This window comes from Oncorhynchus mykiss, chromosome 27 (genome assembly GCF_013265735.2).
Source record: "Oncorhynchus mykiss isolate Arlee chromosome 27, USDA_OmykA_1.1, whole genome shotgun sequence".
Taxonomy (NCBI): Eukaryota; Metazoa; Chordata; class Actinopteri; order Salmoniformes; family Salmonidae; genus Oncorhynchus; species Oncorhynchus mykiss.
The window spans coordinates 13,197,624-13,216,332 of NC_048591.1; the positions used below are offsets into that span (position 1 = coordinate 13,197,624).

Consider the following 18,709-nt stretch of genomic DNA (forward strand, 5'->3'; position numbering starts at 1 on the left):
TCAGGCCATTATAAATGGTTTCAAACGAGAGCAGCATTGCATATTTGTAGCTCACACTTCTGCAGGCATGCCCAAGTGACAAGAGAAAACCCACACAGAGAACAAGAGTAACGCAGCTACACACACACACACACACACTACAAAGAATGTCAAAAAGACAATGGTGAAACTAAGTCTCTCCTCCCCACCCCGCTCTCTCTCTCATACACTCACACCTTCAGAGACTGACACCCAACAGGAAATAAAACCAGAGAAAATGTAAATGAGCTTCACTGAAAATCAGAGATCATTTAGTTCAGGCAACAGAGTGAAAAAAGAGACGAGAGAAGGAGGGGGGTCTAACTGGTGAGTGAAGAAGGAAGGTGAGAGAAAGTGGTGTTTGTGCGCCTGCAGCAGGAACAGGAGTCAGTGGAGGGAGTTTGTGTATGTGTGTGAGTTTGCGCCATGCCCCAGGAGTAATGGACTCCCAGAACCGGGCTGCACTGGACATCTCCACCCGGAACCCCCAGGAGGACTTTGAGATTCTGCTCCGGGTCGGTGGAGGCACCTATGGCGAGGTTTACAAGGTCAGAGATAAAAACAACTCACAGCCAGGACATTTTCAGAGAGTTTTATGTTACCTTGTTGCTGTGCTTTTTACTTTTTTTTGTGATGTTTCTCATGGTGGCCTGTGTTTCGAATGTCAGTAGTCTGATTTACAATAAAATATTCAATTTTATTTGTGGCTGCAAGCTATGGTTTGATTTCATGTAGGCCTAAATCATGTCGCAAGTAAATGAACCTTGTTGGATTAGTTTATTCACATTCTCAGGAAGTTTAGACTTCAGTTTTTTGTAATTCCTGTTTCAAAAAAGGAAGTGGTTTTCGAAAAAGCATATATGATCAGATATTTTCGATTTTTTTCATACACGGGTTTCCTTTCTCTTCATCTTTCACTTTTGGTTAGTGAACATGGCCCTTTGTCTATTACATGAAAGTGTATTATCTCAATTCTGTGGAATATGTTTCCCCAAGTAGTGAAGGATTGTGTCATAGCTCACCAGGGAATAGAGGTTGATCTGTTGTCCTTCTTCAGGTAACTGAGTCCTATACTCTTACCATGAGGTCAGTTGTGTTTACCCCTCACAGCTCAACCCCAGTCAGTTACACTGTGACTTGGTATACAGCAATTTTGTTAATGGGCAGAATGTGTTCTAAGTCAGTAACTGTGTTGGAACAAGACAACCTGTCACCTGTCAATTCACTGTCCTAAAGACACATTTATTGTGACCACATTAGGTACACAATGTGTTTACCTCGAATCAGGATAGGGCCTAAGGATGTGACCAATAGGTGAGTTGGAACATCACATCCATTCAAACAAATACAGAAGCTTGTCATTGATATGCATGGATGTTGGGAGGCAATATCCAACTGTATCTTTCAGTAACACTTGTTACAGACAAGTTGCAAGGACACATTTTCGATCTCTGAAGAAGTCATATTGCATCCTGTCACAGAACTTTGCAGAAATGCAGTGTGTTTTGCACCTGTTTGAACACCACATGATGAGTGTGCTATTCCGCACCAGCCATGATCATTTCATTCAGTTGCTACGTATAGCATGAATTCAATGTGGAGCACACCATTTTCACTTTTATTCCATAAGGAACATTTTGTGTAAAATGTGTATCTTATGTGGAATTTATGCCCTTTCCAGAATCTTGGTATACTCTACAATGTCAATAATGGTATTGTAGAAGAAGGACAAAGATTTTATAATGTCATAAATGGTCTTACTGGACAAGCTTTGGCAGAGTTTGCCAGCTGCTGTGTTCAGGAGCTTGTCCACTGTACATGTGACTGATGCAAAGTAGGGGGGATATGAAGCGTACTTCCTCTCCCAAGAGAAACGGAGGCCACCGATAGATTCTGCTCTATTTTCACAGTGGTTTGCATTTATTCAACAACTTATGGTAGCAATGCCTGCGAACAGACAGTTGAATGTGAATAAATACACATTCAAAGCACTGAAGCCACAGGGGCTTTCACATACATACACTCACCCACAGGGGCATACACACAAGCTGACACATACAGGCACACACACACACACACACACACACTCATCCACCCTCGAAGCCAGCCTATGTGTTGATTCAACAAGCAGACTGAACACTGATGGAGACCTGCAGATGCAGCACTTTGCTTACCCACAGTGTCAGGGAAACAGGCCAGCCTTGAGTGAGCATGTGTGGGAGAGGGAGAATAGGTTCGGTTAGCATGCTGTCTGAGTCAACAGTGTCTGGAGGGGGGTGGGGGGTCAAGGAAACAAAAATAAACATTGCCAATATTTGTCAATATGTTAGTTTTTAGTTTTTCTTGTTGGGCAACTTTATGATGCTTCTCAGTAATTCAAAGAGCTGTGGGTTTTTATAGGTTGGTAATTCTGAACTCTATGTATCCACAACACCACTGTGGGTACATCTCTGTTGAACTACCTTGTTATCAGGCCTCCCAACTGTCCCTAGGCCTCCTGTAAACACTTCCGCTTCGGCACACTTCCATAAAAGCAAAATATTTGTTGGTACACATTGAACTAAGAATCCTTTTTTTTCAACTTAAACTCCTATCTTCTATCTAGTGTAAATTCATTTGAATTCAATCATTTTTTGATAGCACCCCCTTTTGATTTGAACTAAACCTTCCATACATACAGTATTTGCCCATTGTAGAAGTGGTCAGAAAGGGACTATTTTGGACCTGAATGTCAAAACATTCAAGAAATAAAGGTGCTCAAAGTTGACCTATTTTGCTTTTAAATTAAACCAAATTCAACCATTGGTATTTTCCAGTGATGAAGACATGGATGTCTCATAGTATGGTGGGGTATGCAAAATGGGTCAAATTTGAGCACCTCTATCTCCTGAATGTTTTGGAATTCAGGTCCAAAAAGTCACTTTCTGACCATGGGCAAACATTTATGGATACTTTCAAAAAGTGATTGAATTCAAATTGATTTACCCTCCTATGCAAGTAGACTTGTTACATCTGTAGGCAGGGATCCTACTGATGTGACATTCAGAAGAACTACTTACACAATTCTCAAGTTTTCGATGCAATAGAATTGATCCCACAGGCTCATAGGCATTGACTCCACAAAGGACAGGATAAGGTTGAGTTTCAGCCAAGCCACAATACTTATAATACTGAAAACAGTGGGTTATTGTGATGTGTCTCTGCCAATAAAATGCGATGACATTTTGTGCTGGGTGCAATCTTTGACAGAAAGTGGAAAATAAAGAAGTGAGAGCGTCATTGGTATTTACAGAATCTACACTTCACAATTAATGTGTATGTGTGTGTGTGTGTGTGTGTGTGTGTGTGTTTAACTATACTTGTGGGGACCAGAAGTACCCACAAGAACCGTAGACAAACAAGGGTCAAATGCATATTCTAAGGGGTTTAAATTTCGTGACCCCACAAGGTTAGCTGTACAAGACTCTGTGTGTGTGTGAGTGTGTGTGTGTGGGGGGGGGGGGGGGGGGGGGGGGGGGGGGGGGGTAACTTCATCACTTTAACTCTAAGAAAGAGGAAGGGAGAAAAATCCTTCCAAACAAAGGTGAGAGGTGATCTACAGTTCTACTTTGTGAAGTACCACTGGGAGGAAGTTAAGTTGTGATGTTCCTAAGGTTCACACACAGTGACACTCTTAAAGGTCACCTATCACCATTTACCATTGCACTGTTAAACCCATCCTTCATCCAAAACATGTTCTGCATTCGCCTATTTTTAGACATTTAATTTGAGTGATCATAAGTTACTCATCATTATCGACTGCCGTGCTTCTTAAAATACATTTGTCACTTCGTCCTCTGAGTGTAAGAGCTTGTGAGTGTCTGCATGTGTATCTATGTGGTGTCAGTCTGTCAACAAGGTCATTGACGTCACCATGGAAACTGCCTGGCTTCGATCACAACGTTTCCAGTGGTCTGCGAGATGAGCACTGTTTGTTTTGTGGCTTTTCTTCAGTGGCCATCTCTCTCCACTCAACCCAGCCCCCTGCCAGCCAACCCCATCCTATTATCTGTCTACTTTCCACTGTGCACATTCATGGGCTATGTTTAGTGTTGTTGTGTCAAATAACAAACAGGGTCTCTCATTGGTGTGCTCTAGTGTGTGTAGGCTTTGTGATTTGGCAATGCAGAAGTAATTAACAGTGTCAGAGTCTGGGCAGTCTTGGTAGGTGTTTTGACACACTAAACTCTTTCCTGAGAAGTAGTTGGTGAACCAGTAAACAAAACAGTGAACGCCACAGTAAAGCTACGCCAACTCAACTCTCATCCGATAATGAACACACATCTTCAATAGAAAGTAATTGTAGCATAAACTCATAGACCCAACATGATCCTAAACTGGGACATGCTTAACACCACGGCCAATCTCAGCAAATTATCAATGAACCTACCAGGTACAACCCCAAATCGGTAAACACGGGCACCCGTGTTTAACAGTTATCCTAACCAACCTGCCCTCCAAATACAACTCTGATGTCTTCAACCAGGATCGCAGCGATCACTGCCTGCATCCGTAAAGGGTCTGCAGTCAAACGACCACCCCTCATCACTGTCAAACGCTCCCTAAAACACTTCATTGAGCAGGCCTTTCTAATCGACCTGACCCGGGTATCCTGGAAGGATATTGACCTCATTTCGTCAGTAGAGGATGCCTGGTTATTCTTTAAAAGGGCTTTCCTCACCATCTTAAATAAGCATGCCCCATTCAAAAAATGTAGAACCAGGAACCGATATAGCCCTTGGTTCACTCCAAACCTGACTGCCCTTGACCAGTACAAAAACACCCTGTGGCGTTCTGCATTAGCATCGAATAGCCCCCGCGATATGTAACTTTTCAGGGAAGTCAGGAACCAATATACACAGTCAGTCAGGAAAGCAAAGGTCAGCTTTTTCAAACAGAAATTTGCATCCTGTAGCACAAACTCCAAAATGTTCTGGGACGCTGTAAAGTCCATGGAGAATAAGAGCACCTCCTCCCAGCTGCCCACTGCGCTGAGGCTAGGAAACACTGTCACCACCGATAAATCTACGATAATTGAGAATTTAATTGAGCATTTTTCTATGGCTGGCCATGCACTCCACCTGGCTACCCCTACCCCGGTCAACAGCCCTGTACCCCCCCACAGCAACTTGCCCAAGCCTCCCCCATTTCTCCTTCACCCAAATCCAGATAGCTGATGTTCTGAAAAGCTGCAAAATCTAGACCCATACAAATCAGCTAGGCCAGACAATCTGGACCCTCTCTTTCTAAAATGATCACACAAAATTGTTGCAACCCCTATTACTAGCCTGTTCAACCTCTCTTTCGTATCGTCTGAGATCCCCAAAGATTGGAAAGCTGCCACGGTTATCCCCCTCTTCAAAGGGGGAGACACTCTACACCCAAACTGCTACAGACCTATATATATCCTACCCTAACTTTCTAAGGTCTTCGAAAGCCAAGTTAACAAACAGATCACCGACAATTTCGAATCCCACCGTACCTTCTCCGGTAGGCAATCTGGTTTCCGAGCTGGTCATGGGTGCACCTCAGCCACGCTCAAGGTCCTAAACGATATCATAACCGCCATCGATAAGAGACAATACTGTGCAGCTGTATTCATCGACCTGGCCAAGGCTTTCGACTGTCAATCACCACATTCTTATCGGCAGACTGAACAGCCTTGGTTTCTCAAATGACTGCCTCGCCTGGTTCACCAACTACTTCTCAGAAAGAGTTTAGTGTGTCAAATCGGAGGGCCTGTTGTCCAGACCTCTGGCAGTCTCTATGGGGCTGTCACAGGGTTCAATTCTCCGGCCGACTCAATGATGTCGCTCTTGCTGCTGGTGATTCTCTGTTCCACCTCTACGCAGACGACACCATTCTGTATACTTCTGGCCCTTCTTTGGACACTGTGTTAACTAACCTCCAGATGAGCTTCAATGCCATACAATTTTCCTTCCGTGGCCTCCAACTGCTCTTAAATGCAAGTAAAACTAAATGCATGCTCTTCAACCAATTGCTGCCCGCACCTGCCCGCCCGTCCACCATCACTTCTCTGGATGGTTCTGACTTAGAATTTGTGGACAACTACAAATACCTAGGTGTCTAGTTAGACTGTAAACTGTGAAGCTGTAGACTCATATCTCCCTCACTAACTTTAAGCACCAGCTGTCAGAGCAGCTCACAGATCACTGCACCTGTGCATAGCCCATCTGTAAATAGCCCATCCAACTACCTCATCCCCATACTGTTTTTTATTTATTTGTATTATTTTTTGCTCCTTTGCACCCCAGTATCTCTACTACTCTACATTCATCTTCTGCACATCTATCACTCCGTGAATCAGGTTATACTCCCCCTTCCATAACAAGCCCACTGACTGATGCAGCTGTCTTTTACTCAGGCTCGGAACAAGCAGAACGGGGAGCTGGCAGCTATCAAGGTCATCAAGATGGAGCCAGGTAAAGAAGTCCCCTCTGTTACTACAGATACTAGAGACCACACATCAATGATTTATATATACACTAGATGACTGATAGGGGGTGCTTTGTTGAAGCCACCGTGCCTCCATCTTGGCACTCCCACACCGTTGTAAAAGTATTTTGGAAGATATAAAAATGCATTTATTAATGTCTCAATTTGTTTTTTTAATAAAAAACATGAGCTGGAGCACACCCAAAGAAAATGATTCTATGTAGAGGTGCTGACTAACGGCAAATAAACTATAAACTATAAAAAATAAAGAGTTGCACACTCTATATATAAACTCCCAGTAATTTACTGGGTAAATCACCAATGTTTCATGATCACTTTGCCTTCTTCAGGGTAATGTCATGAATACTTGAACCAGGTTATGTAGACAACCAGTGCAATTAGTGCAACCAATGACAATAGTGAGGGGTGTGTCATAATTATTAAGTTAATTAGAATGAATTGAATGAAGCTGTTAAAAAACAATAGTTTATGGCATATTACATTTATTAGGCTATTGTTATCACATGGAAACATAACTAAATATTGTACATAATATTAGCATCAACATATATTATTGATTAATTCAATTTTACATATATATTTTCTTGTTTCCTATTTCATTTTTTGTTACATGTAAACTTTTGGTTCAACTATAATGCATAATAAGCATCATCAACAGGGGGGACATATTGGGTGTACAACAAAAAATACTTAAACGTTATTTTGTCCTTGAAACAGTTAATTGAAATACTGTAGAATTGCATCCATTCCTATGGAGGACTGCTCCTACTGGCGAGTGCCAATATGGCCAACATGGTGGCTTCAAGGCCTCTCAATGGCCAATACAGAGCATCAGCAATCCAACGTTTATATACTGTACATCATCGGTTCAAATACTATTTGATATCTTTCAAATACTTGGAGCGTTTACTTTAACCTGTCTGGAGTGCCAGGTGGGCAGGGTTTTGGTCATTCTAGACATTTATATTGGTTCCATTACAACAGGCAAGCTCAATCGAGCACAAAAATAGTATTTGAAATGATTTCAAGTAGTATTTCAACCCAGGTCTGAAAGAAACAAACCTTTCAATTCACATTGGTATCATATTTCTGCAGTAATGCAGGTGTCAAATGTTACCGTTCCAAAAAAGTAGTTGGTAACAAACCAAGATGATGTTGTGGTGCTATATTGTGACATCATCTGGCATCCATATGCACTGCAGTGTGGTACATGGTATAAAATGATATGAGATGTTATGACCTTTTCCCACACAGAGGAGGACTTCTCAGTAATCCAGCAGGAGATCGTCATAGTGAAGAGCTGCAAGCACCGCAACATTGTGGCCTACTATGGCAGCTATATACAGTGAGTGGGCACTGAGCAGGCCCTGCCACACACAGCCACATATCATACACTAGTTGGAATTGGATGATACGGACTAATTGGAAATATTATCAGTTGTGATCATGATAAAGTTACTGGGAGTATAACCCTTTCATATGACAGATAAAGTGTGTGTGTGTGTGTGTGTGTGTGTGTGTGTGTGTGTGACATGCGTGTGTGTTTCCAGGGCCAACAAGCTGTCGATCTGCATGGAGTTCTGTGGAGGAGGCTCTCTTCAGGATGTTTACCATGGTGTGTTTGTGTGTTTGTGTGTGTGTGTCTGTGTGTGTGTGTGTGTGTGTGTGTGCCAGCTTAGGTTGATTTAGGATTTATCTCTTCAACTGAGAAAACTCTGAGAAGGAAGGTGAACATATCAGACAAACAAAAAGCGAGAGGTGATCTACAGTATGTGTGAATGAGAGACAAATAAGTGGTTTGATCAGGCTTTGAATACAGATCAGTCTCACAACCAGCCGGGTTTACTTTGTGACAAACATCTGGCAGGAAGTCATGTCATGTTATGATGTGCCCAAAGTTCAAACACAGGGACACTCTTAAAGGTCAACTACACAACTACACTAGATAGCACAAAAAGGTGCTATCTAGAACCTTAAAAGGTTATTTGGCTGTCCCTATATGAGAACCCTTTGAATAACCCTTTTTGGTTCCAGGTAGAACTCTTTTGGGTTCCATATAAAATCCTTTCCACAGAGAATTTTATGTGGAACCCAAAATAGTACTACCTGGAACCAAAAAGGGTTATCCTATAGGGACAGCCGAAGAACCCTTTTGGAACCCTTTTTTTCTACTGCAAAACCCCTCTGCCCAAAACATATTTTGCATTTGCCTATTTTTATAGATTTGAGTGAGTTCCTCATCATTAGCGACTGATGTACTTCTTAAGACATTTTATCACTTCGTCCCCTAGAGAGTGTGTGTTGAATACAGGTGTGTGTGTGTGAGTGAGAGTATGTGTGTGGGTGAGCAGATTACGCTCTACTACTGTAACAGAGTGTCCTACTTCACCCCCTCTTTTCTCCCTCTAGTGACCGGGCCTCTCTCTGAGCTTCAGATTGCATTTATCTGCAGGGAGATGTTTCAGGTAAGATCACTCATATCACACGTATAGAGTATAGAGTGAGAGTGTATAACATGTCACTTTGGTTGTTATAGATAATAGTTGCTTTGATATCAACACGTAACAGTGTACTAACTGTCTACCTGCAGGGTCTGGATTACTTACATGGCCAGAAGAAGATTCACAGAGACATAAAGGTGAGATGACCAGGGTTGACTCCCTAATCTGCTGGGATGAGTTAGGCCTCTATAACGGTTATGAATGGCCCATAGGGGCAGGAGCCTATCTCCTGTTTCAGTAGCATGAGTCAACTAGATGTACTAGAACACCTCCTAGACAGGACGCTAGTCTGTCACTAAGGGCCGTTCTGGCTCAGACAACGCTTGCTTTAAGTTAGGATGCAATGTTTGTTGTGTTTTCATGCTGTCCAGACAGAATATACTGTACACATTGCTCTGTCGTGATCGCTTGTGTCTCCTCTTCCTGTTGTCCAGGGGGCCAACATCCTCCTGAATGACCAAGGAGAGGTGAAGCTAGGTGTGTGACTGTGAAGCCCTAAAACACTCAACAGGCGGTAAATCATGACACTTAAATCATAGATTTTTGTCCTCACATATTAAATAAGTGACATATTTATTGTCTGGCTGTTTAGCGGACTTTGGGATTTCGGCACAGATCACGGCTACTTTGGCACGGCGGATGTCCTTCATCGGGACTCCTTACTGGTGAGGTTGAAGGTCAAATGAGTCCCCTCCATGTGGCTCTTCTCGAGGTTGTATGTGATGTCAGATGGTCTTGATGTTGATGGTAGCGGTGGCCCGTGTCTTCCAGGATGGCGCCAGAGGTGGCTGCCGTAGAGATAAAGGGGGGTTACAATGAGCTGTGTGACGTGTGGTCTGTGGGAATCACTGCCATCGAGCTGGCTGAGCTGCAGCCTCCCCTATTCGATGTGCACCCACTACGGTAATCACAAACACACTCAAATCATTCCTTTAACCCACACACACAACATTCTTTCTTACATTCACGCTCCCCGCAGAAAGAATCTAGACTTTCCTCCTTCCACACCCCCTCATGTTCCAGTTGGATATACATTCATGCTTTTAACCAATTACGCACATGCCTACCCCACTTTTTATTTTTTATATACTTTATAAGTCAATTAAGAACTAATTCTTATTTACAATACTGACTTGTGACGACACACACACACACACGCACACAGACAGACAGACAGACAGACAGACAGACACAAACCTCATATTAAAATCTTGTCTTTTCTCAGGGTGCTGTTCCTCATGTCCAAAAGTGGCTACCAGCCTCCAAAACTAAAGGAAAAGTCCAAATGGTATGCAGTAAGACCATTACTATCCACTTGAGCTGTGGAAATGATACCTGTATTCCTTCATTCATTCAGTCAATTCATCTACGGTCTGTAATATGCAGTTGGTTAAAACAACAGTATTTTCTTCTACCACTTTCATGTTAGGTCCTCGATTTTCTATAACTTTGTCAAGACGATGCTGATCAGGAACACTAAGAAGAGACCCAGTGCCTCAAAGATGCTGACAGTGAGTAAACCTCAAGAAACACAGATAATGTCTCTCTTCTCTGCTCGATCTTACTCACCCACCTCTCCTCTTTCTCCTTGCCTCACCTTTCCTAAAAATGCACTAGCTAGAATGGTGCAAAATCTCAAGAGTCCAGCAGAGTAGTCTGTCTGACCTGTACAACAGACAAGTGGTGAGGAAGGCAGAATCCATCCTGTCTGACTGTACCCACCCCCTACACCATGAGTTCCAGGTGCTATCCTCTGGCTCCCAGTGTAGATTCCCCACTGTTAAGACTATGTACAACTATGTACAGACTACATGTACAAGCACTCCTTCACCCCCTATGGCCATTGCCCTTTTCAATACATGGAAGAGAAGGAGGTAGGCTAGGAACGATGATTTTGAGGATGATGACGGTAATATGTTGTTGATGATGGTGGTGTTGACGTTTGTTTTTTTAGTTTTTTTTGTCAGCACATTGTTGATATGTTGTTGATGAGATGATCTAAGAACGCACTGAGCACTTTACTTATTAGGCAACTTTGGCTTGCTATACTTTTGTGGTGCTGCTAACGTCGATCACTAGTAGGCCTACTGTGTACACTGAGTATACCAAACATTAAGAACACCTTCCTAATGTTGAGTTGCACCCCCTTTTGCTCTCAGAACAGCCTCAATTCTCTGGGACATGAACTCTACAAGGTGTCGAAAGCGTTCCACAGTGATGCTGGCCCATATTGACTCCAATGCTTCCCACAGTTGTGCCAAGTTGGCTGGATGTCCTTTGGGTGGTGGACCATTCATGATTCACAGGGGAAACTGTTGAGCATGAAAAACCCAGCAGCGTTGCAGTTCTTGATACAAACCAGTGCACCTGGCACCCACTAACAAACCCAGATCAAAGGCTTGAGCTCCTCTATTCATGTCTTGTAGTACCTGTAATCCTTTTTCACTTCCTAATTTCTCTCTCGCTCTCTCTGTCTCTCTCTCTCTCTCTCTCCCTGTCTCTCTGTCTCTCCCTGTCTCTCTGTCTATGTGTCTCTCTCTCTGTCTCTCTCTCTCTCTCTCTGTCTCTCTCTCTCTCTCTCTCTGTCCTGCAGCATCTGTTTCTGACCCAGCCGTGTCTGAGACAGGATCTGATCTTGGATCTGCTAGAGAAGCTGCGTCACCCTGAGAAACTGAAGCCCTGCCTGCCGTCTGAGGAGGAGGACGTGGAGGTCAGAGCATCACACACTTGCCTTCCACAATCAAACACACACACAAACAAACACCATAAAATCCTATAGTAATAAACATTGTATATACAATAAATATGAATAATACACATCAATATACATGATCACACATTGTAAAAGACATGTAAATGCAGTACTCATGGCTATATGGTGATATCTCCTATAGGTTGTGGTACCTGGCTCCTTGAGAAGGATTCACTCCATTAACAGACACAACCAGGCAGAGAGAACCAACTCTGACATCAGCTGTGAGATATATTCAGTTTGTTTTTTCTTTGTGAACCTGTCCAGGAAATGTTATCGGTTGTATACATGTGCAACTAATCATTGGATTGGTATATGTGTTATAGTGGAGCAGCTCTACACCAAGAGACCAGTAAAGACAGCCCCACCAGAAGCAATGGTACGTGTCTGTGCATAAGCGTGTGTGTGTGAGTGTGTCCATGTGCGTACCTATGGTGCTATCCATGCCTGTGCTTCCCAGTACAAACGTAGGCCTGCGTGTCTTATTGATCAGAGTCGTCTGTCATTGTCTTTCTGTGCTTCAGGTACGACCTACAGTACAGTGTTCCACACTGGGATCCACTGGCAGCGACAAGAGTCTAATCAGGTAAGTGGATTACTGCTTAGCAAGCCAATCACACACTGACTGACGGCTCCATCATCTCCAAGTCTTACAGGGCAAATGATCCAATGAGTAATGAGGAGACCACTGTTGACTACCGATCTTAACCAGCACTGTGTTGATCTCGTTCCCGTAGGGACCAATGCCTGGACTCGGATGATGACTACGATGACGTGGACATGTAATCCTAACGCACACTTGATTATTCATTCATCAGCTTGACATTTCTTCAGTTGTACATTTGTCTGATTCCTTTGACAACCCTCTCTTCCTCCTCTCCACACTCTCTCCACAGTCCCACCATCTGCACCAGGAGGTAAGCAATCCTACTGAGACATATACGTACTTCACCCATTCCCTCTGACCTATGTTTCTGGGCCCGCATTCATAAGGCGTCCCAGAGTAGGAGTGCTGATTGATCGGCACCCCCTCTCTTATCCATTGTGGTAAAACTCTTCCTAGATGAGCACTCCCACTCTGATACACTTAGTGAACACAGGTCTGGATGTACATTCTTAGAAAGAAGAATTCCAATAGGGTTTTCCTATGATGAAGAATACTTTTTTTTTTTCCTGAGTGTGTACTGTATTTCTCGGATGGGATGGAGTCAATGGACTGCTCTCAACATCATTGTCTTTACCATGCTTGTAGCATAGACGGGTTGGTTGTCTAGTAACAGAACTGAAGCGTGCGTAACTATGGGACATGCTGAATGCACCGAGGTGTCTGTTTAAACTACTAGCACACAGCTCAGACACCTATCCATACCCCACAAGACATGCCACCAGAGGTCTCTTCACAATCCCCAAGTCAAGAAAGGACTATTGGAGGTGCACAGTACTACATAGAGCCATGACTACATGGAACTCTATTCCACATCAAGTAACTGATGCAAGCAGTACAATCAGATTTTAAAAAACAGATAAAAATACACCTTATGGAACAGCAGGGACTGTGAAGAGACACACACACACACACACACACACACACACACACACACAGGCCCAGACACACATACACATTATAAGACACACACTCTACACACACGTACAGATTGATGTTGTAATGTAAATATGTGATAGTGGAGTAGTGGCTACATTTATTGCATTAAGTGTTTTGAAATGCAATATTTTAAATTGTATATAACTATCTTATTAATGTTGCTGGACCCCAGGTAGAGTAGCTGTTGCCTTGGCAGCAGCTAATGAGGATCCTTAAATACAGATGGGACAAAATAGAGAGGGTTGGCTTAGACTGTTGACAACATGTAAACTATATTTGTCTCCAAATGTTTATTGAAAATATAAATACATTTGCACAATGAGCACTTGTTGTCTCTCAAATACATCGTTACATTTGTTGGTAGCAAGCTAGCAAATGTTTTTCCATATTATGACATGCGTTAAAACACCTCAAAACAAGACATGGTATCAATAAGAAGATACAACGAGCTGAAACGAGACACCTACTATTCCCCACATGGCAGCCTCTTGTTATTGTTGCTAACTATCTGACCGTTCAGAATGATAACAACACCCACCTTCCGGCCACATCGATGCGCACATAATTTTTTGGGACGTTGTCAGCCAACCCGTCTATATAACAGAGCTTTATGGGAAATTCGATTAAAAGATTTGGCTAAAAACAACCATCTGAAACACTGAACTATTTCTGTTTCTCCCTGAACAGCGAAACAATCCCACTAGATGACATCCCACCCCCACTCCCTCCTAAGGTATACAACAACTACATTTTTCTAAACTACAGTATGTCAATTTGTTACCTCTACAAATCCCATGTGTCTATAAATATGGTGTTGACATACAGTTGATAAAGGCCACATTTCCAGTGCCTGACTTTGTTTTCCCACGCAGCCCAAAGTTTATACCAGTTCAGAGGAGGTTGTGACAGGGGAGGACGAACGTGGCCGGATACTGCGCACCCTCTACGCCCCCTCACCGCTCCTGCGGACATCTAGTGGCACCCACACACGCCCTGTCCCTCGTCCACGGTCCCAGCGAAACGTCAACTCCGGTGAGTGTCAACTCCACTCTTATCCCTATTTGTTACCTACAGTTACAGATATAGGATCTTCATTTGATCACCCGGTTGTCCCTTCTGAATTGCGTACCATGTACAGTGAATGACCTTTGACCTGTGACATTTACCCTGAAGCGCATCTTCTCCATGCTCTCTGATGTACAGTAACAACATGATTGTGTCCCCTGTAGACCCTGTTTCCTTCCCATTACACATAACAGACAGATCAGCGGGCCTCCAACCACCTGAGCTGCCCCCCAAGAAAGACAGGAGAAGGAGACAGCCCCCCCAGGTATGGATGGGACCAGAAATTAAAACAGCACTTAATTTTTCCTTCTGAGTGGTGGACCAGGAAAACGCATCACTTGTTGGCTCACAGAAATGTGGATGAACTGATTCCAAAATGCATGTTTAGAATAGGTGTCTGATTTCTATTTTAGGATCCAGTTGAATGTCCCAGCCCTGTGCTGAAGAAACCACCAGTAAGTTTGTCCACCAATCTCACGAGTACGGCGATCTACAGTTTACGACAATTACTGTAACTGTGTATCGATGCACTGAGACGTACTCACACCTTTATCTGGAACACTACACACACTATGAACAATGAGAGTGACTCCTGGGCCCGTTCATAAAGCGTCTCAGAGTAGGAGTACTGATCTAGGATCAGTTGAGTTTTTTTTAGATCCTAATGAAGTTGATTATATAGACATGAGGGAAATGATCCTAGATCAGCACTCCTACACTGAGATGGTTTATGAATATGGGTCCTGTTCTCCACCTCGTGTCTAGGTGTACTTTAAGAAAGTATTCCATGGTTGTCCATTGAAAGTGAATAGTTCAACGATGTGGGACCATCCGACAACCAAAGACCACCACCTGATCCTGGGAGCAGACGAGGGGATCTACACCCTCAACCTGAACAGCTCAGAGGCCACCATGGAGCTGGTGAGAATCTGCTCGAATGTCTTTCCATGTCTGCAGCGAGGCTAGATCTGGTCGCATTGCGTGCTGACAATAGCGAGATGAACGCGTTCCAAAGCCCTGGACCAGAGCTATAGTCAGGCTGAATTTATGGTCTTCGAGATTAAGCTCATGCTACAGTATGACAGCACAATTCAGGAAGATGGATGTTGTAGATACATTATTGCATTTTGCTTTCATATTGCTTGTAATCTCTGTTTAACTCTACATGTGCCTCACTCATCCGCTGTTCTCTTCCCCCTCTCCTGCAGCTCTATCCAGGAAAGTGCAGCTGGGTTTACACCATTAGTAATGTCCTCATGTCAATATCAGGTGAGATTCAGCAAGCCATAGTCATTCTACAATACTAACATCTGTAAAATAAATTGATAAAATAAACTGAAATTATCTGTGTGTGTGTGTTTTCCTCCACAGGTAAGTCGTCCCAGCTCCATTCTCACTTACTGAAGGAGTTGTATGAGCAGGCCCGAAAGGAGCAGCGAATGGTGGCCTTGCCAACCCACAGACTATTGCCTAGGTAACCCTATAATCCATTGCCACACGCTAGTGCCGGGTCTTATTCATTAGTGAACACCGTAGCAAAGCCTTTCCCAACAGAAGAGCAAAACAAGCATTTCTTATTGGATAAGTTCAGTAGTAGTCCCTCCCCGTTTAGGCCCATTTCCTTCCGCTTGGTTCCTAGTGAATACGACCCTGGTGTTTGTTGTTGATTATAACATTTTCTCCCCCTGTAATTAGTATTATTCATCAACATACATCTTATTTCTTGTTTGCAGGAAGTTTGCTGTCTCATGTAAAATACCGGACACCAAAGGCTGCAAGACCTGCTCAGTGGGTGAGAAAAGAGGAGTTGAGAATTCTGTTTAACTTGATTAAAAAAAAGGGTCCAGGCGATCAGTCACTGAACTTCAGTTGTAACATGAGTGGTGGGTTTGAAGTCAAAGTTGATTTGACTTCAAGTGTCTGCTAAATGACTGTTAACGCTCCCTCCAGCCAGCAACGTGCAGCGAGGCTGTGTGTTCCTGTGCTGTGCCCTGGAGACCAGTGTGGTGCTCCTGCAGTGGTACGAGCCCATGCATAAGTTCATGCTCATCAAGGTGAGTACACACAGGATCTCACAGCATCCCTTCTCATCATCCTGCTGCCCACTGTCTTCCTGGGTCCTATTCAGTAGGCACATCGTAGCAAAACAGTTAGCAAAAGACCTAAGTTCAGGTAGTTCTTCCCTGTTTCGCGCCGTTTCAAATTGTTTTCTCCCTACTAGACACAACCCTGTATTGACGTCTACTGTCACAGCTGACAGTCTCTGACTACTTCCCTGACTGTGTATTTGTCCCCTGCAGCACTTTGACTTCCCCCTGCCCAGTCCCCTGCGTGTGTTTGAGATGATGGTGGCTCCGCAGCAAGAGTACCCTCTAGTGTGTTTCGGGGTACACAGGGGCCCCAGTCCTGAGCAGCCCATTCAACTGGACAACATGAACCTCAACTCCAACACCTCTTGGTTCACCAACACTGGCTTAGGTACTATGAACTGAATACTCAACTGGACACATCGCGGGCTTGTTTCTATGAACATACAGTTCAATGAAGTAGTGAGCTTTCTTCTTAGTTTGGACCAATCTAACAGATTTGTTGTAACTGTGTGTTTGTGTTCCAGAGAGCCGGTGTCCTGGCACAGTGCAGGTGAACCAGCTGGACTGTAACACTCTGCTGGTGCTCTTTGAGAGTAAGTCATGTTGTTATCATCACCATCCTCAGGAAGAGTAGGCTAGTTACAGACCAATGACGGTGTCTCTATCAGTCTATAAGAGCAAAATTAAATGTGTAGGAAGGGCTAATGTGTGTGTGCCTCTCTGCCCTCTGAATAGATTCAGTACACATAGTGGGCCTGGAGGGGGCGCAGAGGAGCCACTGGACGCTTCAAGCTGAGACCACTTTCACTTTTGATGTGGAAGCTGTAGGTAAGAAGGGGAGGAGTAGAGGAGTATGGTCATCATGATACAATCATTGTGAGGTTTGAGGGGTGGGGGGAATATTGGGATATGGAGGGCCTACTGCACATTCTCACCCTCTGTCTGTCTCTCTGTCTGTCTGATGGCCTAATTTACATTCTCACCCTCTGTCTGTCTGGTTCAGTGTATTTTGAGAACACTCTGCTGGCCATGTGGCGTCATGGCTGGCAGAGGAGAGGAGAGGGCCCAGACATACTGCAGGAGATCACAGACCCCAAGAAGACCTACCGTCTAGTGGGATCAGACCGGTATGTGTGCCTGTATACTTTCATGGGATACACACTCTCACACACACAAAATCAAATATAGTTTTGATTGACTCATTAATAACCCCGCAGGATAGTTGTCATGGAGACGCGGCAGTGTGAGGACCATTCGGGGCTCTGTAACCTGTACATCCTGGAGATTGCAGAGAACTATGTCCCAGTACCTTGAGAACTCTAGAACATGGAACCGAGCTCAAAGTAGCACCCCTGCGAACACTCCAAGCAGCAGCCATGGCACTGTGTTGTCCATGCCAAACAATACTGCTTTGCTGCTGGTTTAAAGGAGCACAGCCTGAATTCATCCCTCATAATATGTGAGCAGCTTCCACTGCCAGCCCACACAGGCAGACTGTGCCCAGACACACATGTGCATTCATTCCTCCACAAATACCTATTTATCCTGTAACAGTACCACAGTACTTGCCCTCTGCTGCAACCTGGTCTCAGAGCATTTCATATTATTCTGTATGTAAATCAGAGGCACGGCACTCCATTTAGTATGATATGCTATGTTTCGTATGGTATGTATTCATTTGTGAATGTCCATCACTAATTTCGTATGATATGTTAAAAATTACAATTCCTATTATGTTTTGAATTTGCAAAATGTACAATATGTAACAAATTTGCAAAAGTACGATATGTTACGAATTCTAGCTAGGTGGCTAATGTTAGCTAGACCAGGGGTTAGGGTTAAGTTTAAGAGTTAGGTTAAAGGGTTATTGGAAGGGTTAGCTAACGTGCTAAATAGTTGTAAAGTAGCTAGAAGGTAGTAAATTATTGAAAAATTGCTAACTATCATACTAATTTCAGTGTTCCAGAATTACATTTACTATGTTACGTCCAGTCTTTGAGACCAGGCTGTCTTTTTTTCATCCACAGGCTCACACACATAGGGGCCTACATTTCCCATTACATTCAATTCAAATAAATGGGGAACGTTACCCAATAAAGATCTTCCAAATCTGACTTATTTTTCATAACACTGGAATGTCAACAAGTGGCCAACTAATTTCACA

The 18,709-nt window shown here is 43.5% G+C and overlaps 1 protein-coding gene across 2 annotated transcripts; it reads left to right on the forward strand.

Moving 5' to 3' along the window:
• Positions 1–231: 231 nt before the first annotated feature.
• LOC110507591 (mitogen-activated protein kinase kinase kinase kinase 5) lies at positions 232–18,650 on the forward strand. 2 transcript variants are annotated; one of them, XM_021587674.2, is made up of 31 exons: positions 232–566; positions 6,443–6,500; positions 7,789–7,879; positions 8,085–8,149; positions 8,944–8,999; positions 9,125–9,172; positions 9,470–9,512; positions 9,628–9,700; positions 9,807–9,938; positions 10,261–10,323; positions 10,465–10,546; positions 11,629–11,745; positions 11,930–12,011; positions 12,114–12,166; positions 12,312–12,373; positions 12,525–12,569; positions 12,684–12,704; positions 14,078–14,123; positions 14,263–14,422; positions 14,650–14,720; positions 14,869–14,910; positions 15,221–15,376; positions 15,664–15,724; positions 15,827–15,929; positions 16,189–16,247; positions 16,406–16,509; positions 16,756–16,933; positions 17,070–17,138; positions 17,281–17,373; positions 17,549–17,672; positions 17,763–18,650. In XM_021587674.2, the coding sequence occupies exons 1-31, from the start codon at positions 426–428 to the stop codon at positions 17,857–17,859; spliced, it is 2,595 nt and encodes an 864-aa protein (XP_021443349.2). In that variant the 5' UTR covers positions 232–425; the 3' UTR covers positions 17,860–18,650. The 2 variants fall into 2 exon arrangements, with proteins under 2 accessions (XP_021443349.2, XP_021443348.2); XM_021587673.2 differs by having other exon boundaries at positions 237–566; positions 14,620–14,720.
• The last annotated feature ends 59 nt before the right edge of the window (positions 18,651–18,709 follow it).

Excerpts from the sequence above, each read along its gene's own strand:
- LOC110507591 (XM_021587673.2), top strand. The coding sequence starts at position 426 with ATGTGTGTGAGTTTGCGCCATGCCCCAGGAGTAATGGACTCCCAGAAC. Across the intron at positions 16,248-16,405 it reads CTGCAAGACCTGCTCAGTGG|CCAGCAACGTGCAGCGAGGC; the intron begins GTGAGAAAAGAG and ends CGCTCCCTCCAG. Across the intron at positions 17,673-17,762 it reads CGTCTAGTGGGATCAGACCG|GATAGTTGTCATGGAGACGC; the intron begins GTATGTGTGCCT and ends ATAACCCCGCAG.